We start from the raw sequence: 17,307 nt of genomic DNA on the forward strand, positions 1-17,307 counted from the left end.
TGTGAAGCCGTAAGATGGGACTCGTGATTTAAAATACATATATATGAAAGTAATTTCTGTTGTTAGAAATCAAAATACAGCAAGATAAAGTCATGGGGCTGCCTTTAAAGAATGGCTATGTGCTCCTGAGTATTTAAGTAAAATTTAAGCAAAATGTTTATATAATCTTAGGTATACCTGTTTCCCTGTTAATTAGATGTGGTACTCTGTATTTAATGGGTATCTCTTACCAATTACTCTTAGGGTTTTTATGGCTCAGTGCTGTATCCTTGAGAGCAGCAAAGAGTAGAAACTTGTGAACTGATCTGTTTTTCTAAAGGCTAAGTTTGACCCAAACATTTCATTTTTTCTACTTCAAGTAGTCAGTTAACTAGTGAAATAACTTTGATGTCTAACACACACCTTAAGAAAAATTTCCAATTAGTAACACTGTCTTAATAGAATTATCCCAGTTTATTTTAAAATACTCAGTTCTGTTGATTTTTGATCTTGAAAAATGGGAAAGAGCTAAAAATGTTTAAACTATTTTTTATAGGTTATTTTATCTGATGCTAGTGCTCCTGGTGAAGGGGAACATAAAATCATGGATTACATTAGAAGACAAAGAGGTAAAATTCATATATAAATAATTGATTATATGTTCTATTAAAAAAAAAAGACGAGCCATTGTATAGAAAATGTTCGGTAAAATGTGATATCCCTGTAGCATGAGGTCTATTTACACAAGTATATATTTCCCTTCTCTCTAGCCCAGCCTAACCATGACCCAAACACTCATCACTGCTTATGTGGAGCAGATGGTAAGTTTCTTCTTTGAGATCGAAGTCTCTTGGGTTAAACAGTAGTGAGTCCATGGATTGGTGTGTAGTAATGAATTATTCATGGCTGCCTGGAAATTCTAAAATGCCATGTTTATTTTATGTTTGAGAGCTAACTACTGTGGAGTTGTTTAATCTGTGGCTAATAGTCACCTATCTTGATTTCTTTTTTTACATTTTTTCAACTTTTTAATATGGTCACACATATCTTTAAAATGGAAAGTTTCCAAGTGTTGACTTCTGAGTGGCAGTTACACTCTAGGCCCATGTTTCTGGAGGTCCGGTTCTTGGCCACTAGGAAATTTTAGGCTTTTCAGCTTTGCTCTCTGTGTGATCCTTTGGGCTTTTCTTTGCCTTGCTGTCTTGTGTTATGATAATATCTTGCCTTTGGTTATAGTAAGGGTCTTCTGGAAGTGCTCACTGTATGGTATTTTGTTGTTGTTGACTGATAGCTGATCTCATTATGCTTGGCCTTGCTACACATGAGCCCAACTTTACCATTATCAGAGAAGAATTCAAACCAAACAAACCCAAACCCTGTGGTCTTTGTAATCAGTTTGGACATGATGTCAAGGACTGTGAAGGTTTGCCAAGAGAAAAGAAGGGAAAGGTAAGACTTTCAGGATGGTAGTAGCCTCATTGAATATTTTTCAGTTATATTTTTGTGATCAAACATACATAACAGACTACCACTTTTTAGCCATGTTTAAATATGCAGTTCAATGGCATTAAGTATATAATTGCCTCATTTTAAAAATGGATAAAAAGAATACTGGTTGATTTGATTTTTTATCTACTTGCTCTGTTACCCCTCACAGAGATGCATCTTTCCAAACTCCTTAAACACACATTCACAACCTTGCATGCAGTCAGATTCTTTCTCTTCCCCGCTTTCCTAGTGCAGCTTACATATACACGAGGCTGAGGTCTCGTCGGTAATAATGCCCATTGTGCATGATTTGTTTGGTTATTCTTCTTAAAAGGAACTGTAAATCAAGTACATTAAACCTCTTGATACCTTTGAGTAACTCTTAGTTTCTCCCTGTTTTGAGTTCCCTTGGTTATATCCATTTAAACCATTTATATCCGTTTAAAAGGGTGTCTGTTTTAAGAATATGGTACCTCTTTAAAAGACGTGTTGAGTGAAAACTGGTAAAAAGTATACATATTCACAGAGAAGGGTGAGGCATGTACATTAAAATGTTAATATTGGTTGGATGTAGGTCAGAGTTTGGCAAACTACAGCTCTCCAGGTTCGACCTATGAGTTAAGGGGGTCTTTTGTTTTTGAAGAGTTGTAAAAACAGAACATGAAAGAATATGCAGCAGAAACCATGCATGTCTCCCTCCGCAGGCTGAAATATTTATTGTGTTGCCCTTTGTTAAAAAACGTGTGTGCTCAGTCAGTGCCTCAGTGGTAAGAATCTGCCTGCCAGTGTAGACCGCAGGAGACTCGGGTTCAATCCCTGGGTCAGGAGGGTCCCCTAGAAGAGGAAATGGCAGTCCACTCCAGTGGACTTCTTGCCTGGGAAATCCCATGGACAGAGGGGCCTAGGAAGCTCCATGGGGTCTCAAAAGACTCAGACACGACTGTGCGTCTGAGCGCTCAGCCCCTGGTCCAGGTGTGATTGAGATTGTGGGTAATTTTTATTTTCAAAATGGTTTGGTAAATTCTTCTGTTATTTAATACTTAATGTTAAAATGGGTCTTGCTTTAGAAAAAGCTGTGCTATTTGTTTGGATGAAGATTTGGAGTAGGTATATTGAGTCTTCACCCCCTTCCTTGCAGCACGATGAACTGGCAGACAGCCTTCCTTGTGCAGAAGGAGAGTTTATCTTCCTTCGTCTCAGCGTTCTCCGTGAGGTACGTGGCAGTGACCGTTGGCATCGGTGTGCTGATAATAAGCCAACTGCCATTTGATGGCTTTAATGACGGCATTCCTTCTTGGTCGCAGTATTTGGAAAGAGAGCTCACCATGGCCAGCCTGCCGTTCACGTTTGATGTCGAGAGGAGCATTGATGACTGGGTCTTCATGTGCTTCTTTGTGGGAAACGACTTCCTTCCTCACCTGCCATCCTTAGAGATTAGGTATGTGTGTGTGAGCTTGTGTCCTCAGGCTCCTGTTTAGCCCTCTGGCCTTTCAGTGCAGTCTGGTCCTAACGCTTGATGTTTGTTTCCTGGTGGCAGGGAAGGTGCCATTGACCGCTTGGTTAACATATACAAAAATGTGGTACACAAAACCGGGGTAAGTTCACTCTTGAATAATTTCAAAACAGAAGTGTTTGCTTTTGTAAGAAGGTCATTTTACATGTATTTTATCACTTACAGGGTTACCTTACAGAAAGTGGTTATGTCAATCTGCAGAGAGTACAGATGATCATGTTAGCAGTTGGTGAAGTTGAGGATAGCATTTTTAAAAAAAGAAAGGATGATGAGGTAAAGTGTTTCTCTTGCAGTAGCTCAATTGCTCCTGTCTCTCATAGGCTGTGATGATCCTGTGATTGTCCTTTTAACCTCTCTGAGTGCGCTGTTAAATCAATGTAGTGTATCAAATACCAGTGTAATCACGAGTGGTCAGTGCTTTGACGATTTCATAAAGGCTGCTGATGCTTGCTGTGTGGAATTATGATTTGCACCCTGTGTGAGTTGCATTGTACCTTCTCTCTTTTTAATCTCAAGTAAGATATAAATCCAAACACCTGCCTAATCAATGGGCCATGAAATGAGGGTTCCAAAGCTAGAAGAATGCTGGAATTGATCTGGTGGCTGCCGTGTTATAGGCACTGTGTATGCTCTGGACTTTGCAACTCCGTACTCTGGTGGCAGAATGTAGGGGATCTGGGATGGATTGACTGCATTGGCCAAGGTAGAGGATTGCAGCTGGTGTAAGAAATGTGGGCGTAAAAGAAGGAAATAAAGCCACAGAGCATTTGGAAATTGGTTATATGGTGAGGTAGGGTGAGTGCTTAGCATGGGCAGTGGGAAGTTTGCTGGTGCCATTCATCCAGGTAGTGAGCCTTGGGGGTGGAGCGGATGGGGTGGAGATAAGGTCGAAATAAGTTTCATTTTGGAGGTGCTGCGATTGAAGGGCCATAGGACACCTGAGAGGAGAAATCTGTGAACCAGTCAGATAGATCCATGTGGAGCTCAGGTCAGAAGTCCTTCAGAAGGAGATTTGAGAACCATGAGCAGATGGGAGATAGCTCCTATCTTGAGCATAAACTTGACATCCCTGGGAGCTTATAAATAGGGAAAGTGCCTCCATCAGGGGTCTCTGGGAGTGTGGAGGTTTCAGGGGAAGGTAAGGCAGGGGGAAGAATCCCCTGGAGAGAGGCGAAGCTGTTGGTGTTGCCTGAGGTTGTCAGAGAGGGATGTATAGGCCCCTGGTCCTCAGGCTGGAGGGAGGCCAGCAGTGGGTGAGAGGAGCGGAAAGGAAGCGGAGGAGATCCTTCCCCTTAGTCCTACAGATCTTTGTGAGCAAATGGCAACATAATATCAATACGTAACTTCCTGATCTCCTCAAAGATTAAAACATGTTATTGTATCTGACAAGATTTTGTATTTTCCTCAGCTTTGCATTACTCTAGCTAATGGCTGCCTCTTTAGAAGCTTGGGTACCATTTTGTATAACAGTGGACTGTAGGCATTTTTTCAAAGCCTTTGGTACTTGGTAATCTTCACATGTAAAATTCAAATAGCAGAACTCACTCTGGGGTATGAAACACTTACCAGAACAGCCATTTTTAACACATCTTCAACCGTCACAGTGGCTCCACTTGAACTGCTGCTGTTTATGCTTAAGAAATAAACTACACACCTTGTGTACTACTTGATATAAAAATCTCATGTTAGAAAAGTCTTTTTCTGTGACTTTAGCAGACTCTGTAGTATTAGATATTGATGGTATTTGGCATTAGACTGGGATGTGTAGGATTTGATAGATACCAAAGTGCTTCAGATTTCAGTATGTCCTGTGGTTTCTGGCTGGCCTGGCAGAGAGGGCATTTGACAGCTTTGGGTCTTTGTTGGTGTCTGTGACTTGTTATGATGTTTTTTGGCATGGTTGGGCATTCATTGCCTTGGACAAATTTATGAACCCTCAGAAATTCAACGTAAAAGTATCTGGGTGTATATATATTTTCTAGGAATGTGTGTCCATGGCTTTTGACAGATTTCCAAAGGAATTCGTAACACACAAAAATATGAAATAGCAGTAAGGTCCTGTCCAGGTAGACTTGATCTGCTTATGTCGCTGCCTCCCTTAAAAAGAGCAATATACTAGAATGGGAATCTATCAATATCTGTTAATAAAATTGAACAGTTAGGTCAGAAATGTCTTTTTTTAATGAGCTTTGATCTTTGCCTTGTATCTTGCAAATGTTCGTTTATTCAGCACACATTTCCTGTTTACAATGTGCCAGATAGTATTCTGAAGGTTAGTGATACAACAAAAAAACAAAATGAAAAATAGGTGGAACTTCTGAGCTCGTGGCGCTGACATCTCCTGGGGGAGATGGATGATTAACACAGAGCTGCAGTGTAGTGTGCAGGGTGTGAGAGAGTGTCGCGTGCCGTGAAGGAAGTTAAAGCAGGGCACGGAGGGTCTGGGTGGTCGCAGCCCTAGGGAAGGTGGCTGGAGAAGGCCTTGCTGGTGTCAGGGAGTGGGCCATGCAGATGTTTTTAGGAAGAGCACTGCAGACGGAGGGAGTCACCCATGAAAAGGCTCTGGTCCGGAGCACGCACGGGATGTTGAGAACAGCGAGGAGCACATGTGGGAGCAGAGGATGCAAAGGGAAGGGAATAGAAGCGGAGGTCAAAAAAGCGGTGGATGTGGTAGAACCCTCTCAATCATTAACAGAATTTCAGCTCTCAGTCTGCATCGTTGAAGCATAGAAGCGACAAAGTCTGACATGAACTGGAAAACATTAACTCAGGCTGCTGTGTGGAGGCAGAGACAGAAGCATCGAGCCCAGTTAAGAGTCTCCTTTGCAGTATGTTAAGGAGCCAGCGTGGTGGCAGTGAAGGTGGTGATAGATGGTTGGATTCTGAGTAGGTTTTGCGCTAGAACCAGTGGGATCGGCTAATGGAGTAAATCCTAGGTGTGAGAGAAGGAAAGGTATCAAGCATGGCTCCAAGACACTTTTTTCTGAACAGCTGAAAAATGGTCTGGTCTGAGTAGCTGTGATGAGAAGACTGGGAGGTGCAGAGATGGGGGTGGCGAATGTCTTTTGCACATGTCAAGGTTGAGACACAGGTGCGGGAGTTGAGTTGGGAGAGGCTCTGGTTGGAGACTCATGAGACTAGGTGATTATTATGAGAGCAGAGAAGTGGGGAGGTCCAGGTGTTGGGCCCAGGGGAGCAGCAGCTTTCAGAGGGTGGAAGGAGGGCCCAGTGAAGGCAGCAGCAGGAGTGAAAGAAGAGGTGAGTGTGGTGTCCTGGCAGCCAGGTGAAGAGCGTGGTTTCAGAAGGAGGAGTCACAGCCGGATAAGAGACGGCTCATTAACTGTGCGAGCAGAGCGTGGTTAGGGAAATCGGTGGTGTTCAGATCTTAGGAGGTTTTAAGTGGTCAGTCAGCATGTATCTGACATTCAGCCCCTCCTGGCAGAAAGTGCTAACCTCTCATCTTGTTAAGTGTTCTCTTGGGGTGGCAGTACTGCCTCGGAGGGTGGAAGTGCCAAGAGGAGGGTGATGGTCATTATAGTACCTGCTGTGGGCATCTCCACTGTCATTTCAGTGCCTGGACACTCAAGCATGGGCATGGGAGGGGTGCTTTCTGGGGAAGGATGCCTTTGAATGACTCGGTTAGTGGGAGCAAGGTCAGCCCTAAATTCTGTCTAGTTGAAACCGTGGCTAGATTTCAAAAATGAGTGGAGGGAAGAATCAAGGCAGACTGGACCCTTTCCTGTGAGTTAAACTGGCCCAGAATAAGCAGTGCAGACATCTGTCTTTTCTTCCTTCTCTCATTGGGTCTATTTGGTGGGGGTGGGGGTGGGGGGAGCAGCTGAGTGGTAGTGTTTGCCTGGAGCCCCGCTGTCCCCTTTATCACTTGTGCCACACGTGTGATAGGGTAGGCACTGTCCAGCCCTTTTTAGGTAATAGAGGCTCATTATTAAATTGTCTTGTTGAATTTTTAAAATTGTCATCTTGATTATGAACTATATTCAGCTACAACTTAAAGAATTATTTTCTTACTTACGTGTATCTTCTCTATACTGACAGCCTATTCACTCCAGGGTAAAACCAAGTGTCTTTGTCATGACTCTTACATTCTTCCCTGAAATGACATTAAAAACTGAAAAAAAATTAAGAGGAACCGTTTAAATTGTATATAAACCCAATTTAGAATGCCCTCTACCCATGTACAGTTCTGATAAGCAGCACTTGGAACATGCAATCTGTTGCCTAGTTTCATTATGTACCTAGGTTTCTGGGGTCTTCCTTTAAAACTTTAATTGTCTCTCGAATCATTCCTGGTAATGTTTAACTCTTACATTTTTGTGTAATTATTTGACAGAATATGTGGATTTTATACTTTTAGGACAGTTTTAGAAGACGACAGAAAGAAAAAAGAAAGAGAATGAAGGTGAGTTTTAACTCATAAGACTGGCAGTGGTATAAGTTTCCAGTTTGGGAGGAATGTGTTCATTACAGTAGCTTTTTATTCTTTACCCAGTAGGAGCTGGTTAGAGACATGCTCCCCACCCAACTGCCTTCCTGCCTGGTGTTGATTTTGAAGGAGTCCTATCTAAGCTCTGTCTCGAGTCTGAAGGGAAACACTCGATGGGCAGGAGGGGCAGGTGGTACTTAGTTATTTGAGTTTTTTACAATAATCAGTTATTATTATTGTTTTTGTAATAAAAGCGGTCAAGCTTTGGTACCCCTTGAAGTCACTGTGCTCTGTCTTTAACTTCGTCAGGTTCATCTTCCTAGAATAGGATGCACGCATGCTCAGTTGCATCCAATTTTTTGCAACTCTGTGGATCGTAACCACCAGGCTCCTCTTTCCATGGGATTTTCCAGGCAAGAGTACTGGAGTGGGTTGCCATTCCTTTCTCCAGGGGATCTTCTTGACCCAGAGATCGAACTCACATCTCCTGCTTGGCAAGTGGATTCTTTACCGCTGTGCCACCTGGGAAGCTCACAGAATAGGATGGCTACCTGGAGCTTTGTTGTTTCTCTGCTCAGAAATCAGCAGTGACTCCTTAGTCCCCCTCAGAGTCCATTCTCAGTCTGGCGTCTGGTCGAGTTCCTGCCACCAGCTCCTCCCCTCCTGTCCTCTCAACATCCTCTAAACAAGCCAGGCTGCCCCTGCCCCAAGCCTGGCCCCCGCTGGCTCCTCAGAGGTTCCCCTCCCATCTGTGCACTCCTCCCCTTCCCCATGGCCCCGCAGCCTGGCTGGTGCCTGGGTTGAGCAGGCCTTTCCTTCACCTCTGGTGATTCTTGTCGTCCTTCCTAGATTTTAAATTCACAGAGCTGAGGGACTGCCTTTTATTTTCAGATTTTATTGGATTTGCGCAATTTCAGGAACCTAGAAAGGAGAAGAGTAATTTATTGCTGAAGTAGTTCCAACCCACTTAGATATGGGGAGAAGCCTGTTTGGTTACTACTTTCTTTTTTCTTTTATTAATTTTTTAAATTGAAGTATAGTTGATAACTGAAGAAGGGAAAGGCTTACCCACTCCAGTATTCTGGCCTGGAGAATTCAATCCATGGGGTCACAGAGTCGGACACGACTGAGCGACTTTCGCTCACTCACTCAAGTTGATATACTGTGTTACATAAGTTTCAGGTGTATGGCATAATGATTCATAGTTTTTAAAGGTTGTAATCTATTTACAGTTTTTATGAAATGTTGGCTGTGTCCCCTGTGGTGTACAGTGTATCCTTGCAGTTTATTTATTCTATCCATAATAGTTCATACTGTGTATGATTATTTTCTTTCAGTCAGTATCTGTTTTAAAAAATCTGTCAGTCACAGCTGTCATCTATTATAGCTGTCGTCATAGCTCTGATTGGCAATAAAGAGTTAAATTCTAGCAAGGTGAAGAGTGAATAAAAGCTGTATTTCCTAAGTTAAAATCAAACCCTTGACTTTTTTTTTAACCATTAAGGTAAAATGTTAATGTTATTTGTTATTTTTATTTGACTAGAATTATGTCTTGAACGTGTAGAGAAATTGTAAGTAAATGTAGTAGAACAGCCTGAGACTTGAATAGTTCCATAGAGTGGAACTGAAGGTGATGATGGCTATTCTCAAACTTCATGTGTATGTACCAGAACAATGAATTATATGTACTTTTAGAGCAGAGTTGCTATTACAGACTGTTGTTTACAGGGTAAGTTACCATCATATCAAAATGAACAACCCTGAATGTTAACAGAACATTTCACCTTTTACATGCTTACAGTGGGGTCTCTTTACATTGCCCTCTTTTTTTTCCTGTCATCCAACTGTGTTGTGGTTTCACTTTAATTTCTACATTCATTTATCTCCATTTATTTTAGAGAGATCAACCATCTTTCTCTCCTGGTGGAATATTAACCCCTCACGCCCTTGGTTCAAGAAGTTCACCAGGATCTCAAGTGGCCAGTAATCCGAGACAAGCGGCTTATGAAATGAGGATGCAGAATAACTTGGTAAGGGACTCACTTTTCATGTAGCGTGAAAGGATAGTGGCTTACCAGGTGCCCCTTGTAGTTGTGTGTGAATTTGATCTTGTAGCCTGGAGGTGTTTTTGTTTTACAGCTTTTCTCAATGTCTTTTGCCTTGGGATGTTTTTAATTCTGTTAAATCCACCATTATCAATATGAAATGATCTAAATGTGAATATGAAATATGAAAATACCCAAATGATGTGAAAGGAAAGAAAATGCATGTAAATAAGATGGCTTAGTGGCTGCAGTGTTTCTGTAATGAACATGGGCCTCAGTGCTTCCAGCTTCTCCCCAAGGCACAATGGTGATGGTGATGGGGCATCCACATGTCTCATAGCTGGGACAAGAGGGGAGGGAGGGTTTTGCTACCTAATTTCCCCTTTCTTCCAGGGATCAGTTGTGGGCATTTTGCAGAATAGTATTCTTCAGTCTGTTAAGTACAGGTGCTCATTACTGCCTAAACTCTCGCTCTCTGATTCAGTCATGGAATAGATCCAAGTATCTATTTTAAGGTAGCTCTCACTACCAAAATTCTCGTTGCTCCCTGTTTTGTAAACTCAGGAACTGAATGGATTTGCCTTGTGATGCCCCTCCTTGTTTGAGCTTTGTAATCCAGACTGCAGGAGCAGATCATCTCAGCCGGCAAGGCTGTACTCTGCCCGTTAGCTTCCTGTTGTGTTGACAAAAGACCCAAGAGCCCAGAGCACATGCCAAGACAGCAAGCAGGGATGAGAGAGTAGACCGTGAGCTAACAGCAGATGATCAAAGCTATTGCTTAGTTCAGTCTAGCAGGCATGAGAGAAAGAGTTCTGTACAGGGAAAAAAGATACAGTTTTATTATTCCTATTAGTTATCCTGTTGATGTTCAAGTTCTTTATTATAGGGCAATCCTACATGTGGAGTTTTTGCCACGTCAAGAGACTGAATTTATATTCCCATTAACTCACAATGAGAAGTTTTAGGACCTTAGATTTGAAATTGAAGAAACAAGGTTTGCATCTTCCAAGAGAAGAAGCTTGCGTTTCTGTTGTGGGTTTGTTTTTTTAATTTTTATTTATTTATTTTTAGTATTATTTTTATTTTATATTGGAGTATAGTTGGTGAATAGTGTGCTAGTTTCCTGTTAGATTCAGCTGTACATATACATGTATCTGTTCTTTTAGCTCTTTGTTTTCTTATCTTATTACTTGCACCATTAACAGTGAGCTGCGGAGGATCAGTGAAAGGGATTGCAGTGAGGCTCTCGAGTAGGACAGCAGAAACTGATGTTTGTCATTGAAGAGCACAGTCCCCACAGAGTGGACCTGAACGTGACTGGCAGCACCGTGTTGATGATGGGGTGCTGTTTTCTTAACATCAGGGAGGCGTTAGGTCTAAACTTTGTCACCTGTGACACCTGGCCATACAGTCTCATGAGTAAAGTTGATACTCTACATTTTTAAAAGAAAGGGTTATAAACAACTCTATGTGAAATATAATTTTGCTTTGTTGTAACAAACTTTCTTAGCCTATGGTTTAAACTGCCTTTATGCTCAGATTTTACAGTTTCATCAAAATAGCCTCCTGAACTACTCAATTTAAAAAATTCGGTTTACTCAGAGTATCTAATAGATTGTCACTAATAGAATAAAACCTTCACTGTGAAAACCTTTTCTGCTGCGTATGTTTTTGGTCACTTAAAACTAAAGTTGCAGAAGATTTTAATTTTTTAGTTAAATATTAGAGTACTGTAGGGTTTGCCTGTCCTCATTGATTTAGGTACATAGAGAACACTGAATTTAAACTGGTATCCAAGTCTTTGAAATACTAATGTGTATTTTTCTAAGATGACCAGTAGATTTTTATTTGTATATTGAATTTTAAAGCAGTGTATGTAAAATATTTAATAATTTAATAGTTATCTGGCCGAGTCTTAAAGCAAACTAAACTGTTGCTTTACAGAGTGGTTATACTATACTAGGTTGAACACGTACAATTTAAATTCATTTTCACCTGCTTAGCTGTTTTATATATTGTTAATTTATATATTTATCTTTTCCCCCCTTTACAGTTTTGCTGTTTGATTAGTAGAAAGTGATTGTGAATTCATGAGATCAGGGAATCACCAAAGAAAAGAAATGTTTAAGTAATAATTTTTAAAATCTGTAAAATTCAGTTTTTCTTTTGAAGCAGTTTTTGCCCTAAGAACGTTCAAATTCATTTAAGCATAGGAAGCTTGGTACCATATTATCTTTTTGGGGAGGCCAAAATCAGTCTTATGCTTTCTAAATATATTCACCGTATCTATTTAACAGCTTTAAAAAATAACAGCTTTAAATAAGGTATTACCATGAAGCATGGTGGTAGAAGCAGTGGGATGTAGCTGCTTTTGTGAAATGAATAATTAAATCCTTCCTCTGTAATGTCATAATTGTCTGCAGAGTCCTTCAGTTTCTCCTAATGCGAGTTTCACTTCTGACGGCTCCCCATCTCCAAGAGGAGGAATTAAACGAAAAGTGGAAGACAGTGACAGTGAACCTGAGCCAGAGGATAACGTCAGGTGAAGCCATTTTTTGGTAGCACTTTGTTAGCAAATTGCTGAAATAGAGGTGGTCTAATTAATGCTATTTAGCTCAGAGAAGCAGTGCCTTCAGTTGCTTGCCTGTGATCTTTTTATCCACCAGTAATTAATGTGGAGGGTTAGGATAGTCAGTAAATTCCAGTGAGATGTGTAAGCTATAGCTGTTAAACCTAAGTATCTAGATTAGTATGCGTGCAGGTTCTCATCATCCAAGCCACTTTCCCTCTGAGACCAGGCGCTAGATAGGCTAGGCATGAGGTGTTTAGCTCTGACTATGTGATCTGAATGCTACTGTGTGGGGATTAAATTTTCAAGCTGCTTAACCCAGAAAGTTCAGTAACACTTGGATACTTGATATAGTTTGCTTTAATCTTCTCAGTTGAAAAGTTTCTTCCTCAAGATGAAATATGCAGAAATTGTTTGGTTAAGAAATACGTATATTTTTAAAAACCACAAATTTGTATATGCACAGTTATATTTCATGACAGGAATTTCCCTTTAACTGTATACTTAACGTTTATGATGGGAAACTTTGATTCTTTCATTTGTCCAGATCAGAGATTAATAACCTCTCATAATTAAATCTAAGCTTGAATCCTAGACTCCCAAGTGCAAAAGGTCAACAGTCTCAAAAAATGTAACTCATTAATAATTTAGCAAAATGATAGATAGTCCAAAGTTAAGCGAACAATAGTGGTCCAAAAGCATGAACAAAAGAAGCTCATGCTTTTTATATAGGTTTTGGATGGTGTGTTTGTGATTAGAAATCTCACAAATGTCATGTGTGGTTCTGCATTTTCCAAACAACCTTTGATGTCAGATACCGCAGTCTGTGATGATGTGTTATTGTATTTTTACCTTACCTGAGTTTTTGTCCTCTGCTTCTATAACAATGGATTTTCCTCTTTGAGTGTTTTTTGTTTTACTATCTGGCTAGCTTAATAGTAAACTTGATTTATTTAGTACTTTATTGTTTAATGTTGGTGCTGGGAATAATCATGGTGGAAATGCTTCTATCAAGAAATGCTTGGGATTCTTAGCATTTATTTTCTTACTATCTTTTGTATAATGATGATAATCCACATCATGGATAGAGATATTTCTCCGGATTGGTGTTCTGTGAATCCTTTGTGTGCTATGAAACCTTTCATAGCTAGAATGGCATATAGTGAAGAACCAGTTACCCCAGGTTGCATCTTGCTGCACAAAATAAATGGAGATCAGGCCCAGCTGCTCACAGACACAGCTCACAGCTCTGATGACTGATGCTCAGATGCTGAGTGTGGTTCCTGAGGAAGGAGCTGGTGGGGCTACTCCCACTCCTGGGGTGCACCCTGAAAACAAACATGCTAAATGAGATTCCTACTTTCTGCCTTTTTAAAAAAAACGAAATCGTCTCTGCATTTCTTTCACTTAGGGAAAACAGGCGTTGATGGAGGTTTTTTGCACAAGCCAAGTAGTGTAAAGTGAACTTTAGAAAGGGCTTACCTGTATTCTGAAACATGACTGCAGTTAATTTGTAAGGTCTGGCACATGGTAGAAAGTGGCATTACTGTAGAAGCATCTTGAGATCTGTCCTGATGAAAAGAAAATTATTTTGGCTTCTTTGTGTTCCTTCAAGAAAATGTTTTAATATCTCAGAGCCTGAAAAATCAGTACTTTGTGGTTCTTCTCATTGTATATTTAGTAATTAATGATAACTTAGTGAATTGATTGGCCTGCTTCTAAGTTTTACCAGAACATGCATATATACATATGTGCATGTGCATGCATGTCCTTCCCTTTAAATCTTAGCTCTAAGAGGCCCAAGCATGAAGAGTGTAGATTAGGTATACCAAGTTTCTGCCTGGTTTCTAGATTATTCTTTTATAAATTGTGTTTTACCTTTAAAAGAATTACCCATGGCAAATCTTTTTTTCCTAAGTAGTTTAATTGACTTTCTTTGTGCAGTTTAAATATATCCTAATAAACTGAGGAACTTGAACTATATAAAAATGTATTCAGTATTTGAATCTTAAAATGTAGTTTGAGAGTTATTACATGGTCCAAAAGCATGTAAAACAGTATAAAAATTCAAGCAAACAAGTGTTATGTATCTGTACTTAGTCACTCAGTCGTGTCCAACCAACTCTTTGCGACCCCATGGACTGTAGCCCACCAGCTCCTCTGTCCACGGGGATTCTCCAGGCAAGAATACTGGAGTGGGTAGCCTATCCCTTCTCCAGGGGAACTTCCTGATCCAAGAATCGAACCAGAGTCTCCTGCATTGCAGGCAGATTCTTTACCAGCTGAGCCTACCCAGGAAGCCCTGTTATGTATCTACTTTAGCATAAGTGATGATCCTTTTTTAAAATGTAGTTTTAGAATGATCTTACTGGAATCAGTGTTTTTGAGTTTTTTATGTTTAACTATCTTTAATTTGGTAATAAATCCCGTGAAAGTGGAGTTTTTAGAAAATAGTTAAATGAACTCTGCTAGCATTACTTTTGAACTCATTTACATTTCACTTGGACATTAAATATAAGTTGATTGGGGTGATAAATAGGTGTATAGTTACCATATTGAATCAGGATAAACTGATCTTGCCTGGTTTGTAGGTTATGGGAAGCTGGTTGGAAACAGCGATACTACAAGAACAAATTTGATGTTGATGCAGCAGATGAGAAATTCCGACGTAAAGTTGTTCAGTCTTACGTTGAAGGACTCTGCTGGGTTCTTCGATATTATTACCAGGTACAAAGGATGTTTTCCTCTAAATTTCTAACTGATCATTTTAGAAAGATAATTTCTGTAATAATGTGTATTATTGAGCCTAATATTTGTTTCTAACGTTCATTAATGTATATACAGAGCTAATTTTTATTGTGTTAAAGAATTTCAGCATAAAGGAGTGTTGTTGAGTATGCTTTGTCTTGCAAATGACTACAGTTTAGTGATTTTTTTAAATTGGAATAAAAAAACAACTGAATAACTAATAGATAGTCACTAAATGAATTGGAAGAAAAAAAATAACTGAGCAACTATTAGATAGTCACTAAATTACTGAACAAAAGAGAAAGCCTGGAAAATGCTAGTAAGAATTGGAAAGGAATTTTGAATGATACCATTTCCTCCATGTAAAGTAACAATGGTACTTGAAGTCTGACTTTAAATTAAAGCCTTTGGTAATTGGGATGTCAGATTGGTGAGAGGTTAGGTAGACATGGGGGATGTAACTCATAGTTAGTATCTGGTTTTGTGTTTGTAGAGTGAAGCAAGTTCAGTTTGTTGTGATCTGAAATTAGTAAGTAGAAAGTAATTTAATGGAAGTATCTACTATAGAATATTTTAATATAATGTTTTACTTCTATAAAGATTTTTAATTCACCAGGCACAGAGTCAAAATACATGTCATTGAATATTTTTATAAGAAAAAGAAAGTTCTCACTGAAAATCTAGGGAATTCTCAAATGAGGCTTTTGCTGGTTTTGCTGTCAATCACAGTGATGTTCCTTCTCCGTCTGTAGGCTCAGTGTCAACTACACTTTTGTTCTTCATTTTAACTGGAAACTCTAGAGTTATAAAGAAATGCCACCAAACACATTTGAAGAACAAAAATTTCACCAAATTGTATTTGTGAATATAAAATTTGGTGTTAACTACTGATTTTTAAAGGTGTTTTGCAGTATTTTTTTAAATAAAGGGGCCATTGATATGTAGTGAAAAGTTCAAATTGAATCAAAATAACTTTTAGGACTCATGGAAAAATTAATACATGGGCTATCTACTAGAAATCATATGTTTTATAAATAGAATATTATAGATTAATAGCCTAATTCTTTTTGGTTTTCTGTGTATATCATTAACATAGATTTGTGGCTTTGCTGTTTTGAATGATTCCAGGGCTGTGCGTCCTGGAAGTGGTATTACCCATTCCATTATGCACCATTCGCTTCAGACTTCGAAGGGATTGCAGACATGCCTTCTGATTTTGAGAAGGGTACCAAACCGGTAAGCTGAGCTATTTAGAGCCATAAAATTTATAGAATTTTGGCTTAGATCAAAATTATGTGTCATATGTTAACGTTTTTGTTTGTTTTGTTTTTAATAGTTTAAACCACTGGAACAACTTATGGGGGTTTTTCCAGCTGCTAGTGGTAACTTTCTACCTCCATCATGGCGGAAGCTCATGAGTGATCCAGTGAGTCTCTCCCCACCCCACCCCCCCAAGTCTTAAACACATTTATTATTTTGCAAAATAACAGGTGCATTCTCTTTCTTAATCCTGCTAAATAAGTAAACTTCTTAATATATAAATAGTAAATTTAAGAATTTTTCTTGATTGGTGTTAGTGATGGTTTGTTTTTTTCCTTATGATACAGAAACTTTGCTGTCTGTCTTGAGAGTAAGATCTTTGGAGTTGTTCACAAAATCACATTTAAATTATTCTATATTATCAATGTTACCATATTAGTATTAAATTCAATATGATGTATCCGATACATTCTGATATATATTTGCCATGAGTCTTGGTGTTTTGAGTGTGTAACTGGGTTTTTGTCATACACTTTACTAACATGAGTCACAATTGTATTTGCATTTCATAGTTAAGAGTGAAGTGCAGAGCAGTGCAAGTATTTGAGTTCTTCTGTATATTTTTCACTACTTCATTATTTTTTTCTGCTTCTCTTGACTATCAGTACCCTACTTAGTAAATAAAACTCATTTGTATTTTGAAGAAATTCTTAAAAACAGTTATTTTGTTCTCCGCCTACCTGTAAGCCATTATTTTTGCTCCAGCCTTTGTGGTGTCCGCCAGACCTAAGACTGGCACACCTGGAATCCCCTCCTAGCTGGTCTTGTGTGTGAGGAGGCGTGAGGCACAGCTGGGAAACAGAGTTCTCTGTAAATTCTTCACTCTACACTGGATCCACAGATACCCACTCTAAAATTCTGTGTTAATATCTTTTGTTTTTATCTTTAAAATTGTTGATTTTTTTCCCCTGGACCTGCAATTTAAAGAATACTATTTTAAAAGGAAAGCTTGTTTTCTTATCGGGCATGATAGTGTGATCAAAAGTTTTATATCAAATTTTTCATAACAGAAATGTGTGACTTCACTTTCTGAATCTTTACTTGTCTCCCTGGTATAGGATTCTAGTATAATTGACTTCTACCCTGAAGATTTTGCTATTGATTTGAATGGAAAGAAGTACGCATGGCAAGGTAAAATTTAGACAGTATTCCTTTTGTTAAAATAATTTTCTCTTTTTGATAAAACTGTGTACTAACATGA

At 39.2% G+C, this 17,307-nt stretch overlaps 1 protein-coding gene across 4 annotated transcripts in view; it reads left to right on the forward strand.

The window, feature by feature from the left end:
• The window catches only part of XRN2 (5'-3' exoribonuclease 2), a 61,450-nt gene that overhangs the window by 14,409 nt on the left and 29,734 nt on the right, over positions 1 to 17,307 (forward strand). For 3 of the 4 annotated variants that reach the window (XM_043478970.1, XM_043478973.1, XM_043478972.1), the window contains exons 7-20: positions 536 to 608; positions 750 to 800; positions 1,271 to 1,428; positions 2,606 to 2,680; positions 2,772 to 2,905; positions 3,005 to 3,062; positions 3,146 to 3,253; positions 7,356 to 7,400; positions 9,323 to 9,454; positions 11,893 to 12,011; positions 14,630 to 14,765; positions 15,915 to 16,022; positions 16,123 to 16,212; positions 17,165 to 17,237. In XM_043478970.1, the coding sequence (XP_043334905.1) occupies positions 536 to 608; positions 750 to 800; positions 1,271 to 1,428; positions 2,606 to 2,680; positions 2,772 to 2,905; positions 3,005 to 3,062; positions 3,146 to 3,253; positions 7,356 to 7,400; positions 9,323 to 9,454; positions 11,893 to 12,011; positions 14,630 to 14,765; positions 15,915 to 16,022; positions 16,123 to 16,212; positions 17,165 to 17,237 (1,360 nt within the window). The remainder of the gene's footprint in view (positions 1 to 535; positions 609 to 749; positions 801 to 1,270; positions 1,429 to 2,605; positions 2,681 to 2,771; positions 2,906 to 3,004; positions 3,063 to 3,145; positions 3,254 to 7,355; positions 7,401 to 9,322; positions 9,455 to 11,892; positions 12,012 to 14,629; positions 14,766 to 15,914; positions 16,023 to 16,122; positions 16,213 to 17,164; positions 17,238 to 17,307) is intronic. The other variant, XM_043478971.1, reaches the window with a different exon arrangement.

Source organism: Cervus canadensis, chromosome 10 (assembly GCF_019320065.1).
Source record: "Cervus canadensis isolate Bull #8, Minnesota chromosome 10, ASM1932006v1, whole genome shotgun sequence".
NCBI classification, from domain to species: Eukaryota; Metazoa; Chordata; class Mammalia; order Artiodactyla; family Cervidae; genus Cervus; species Cervus canadensis.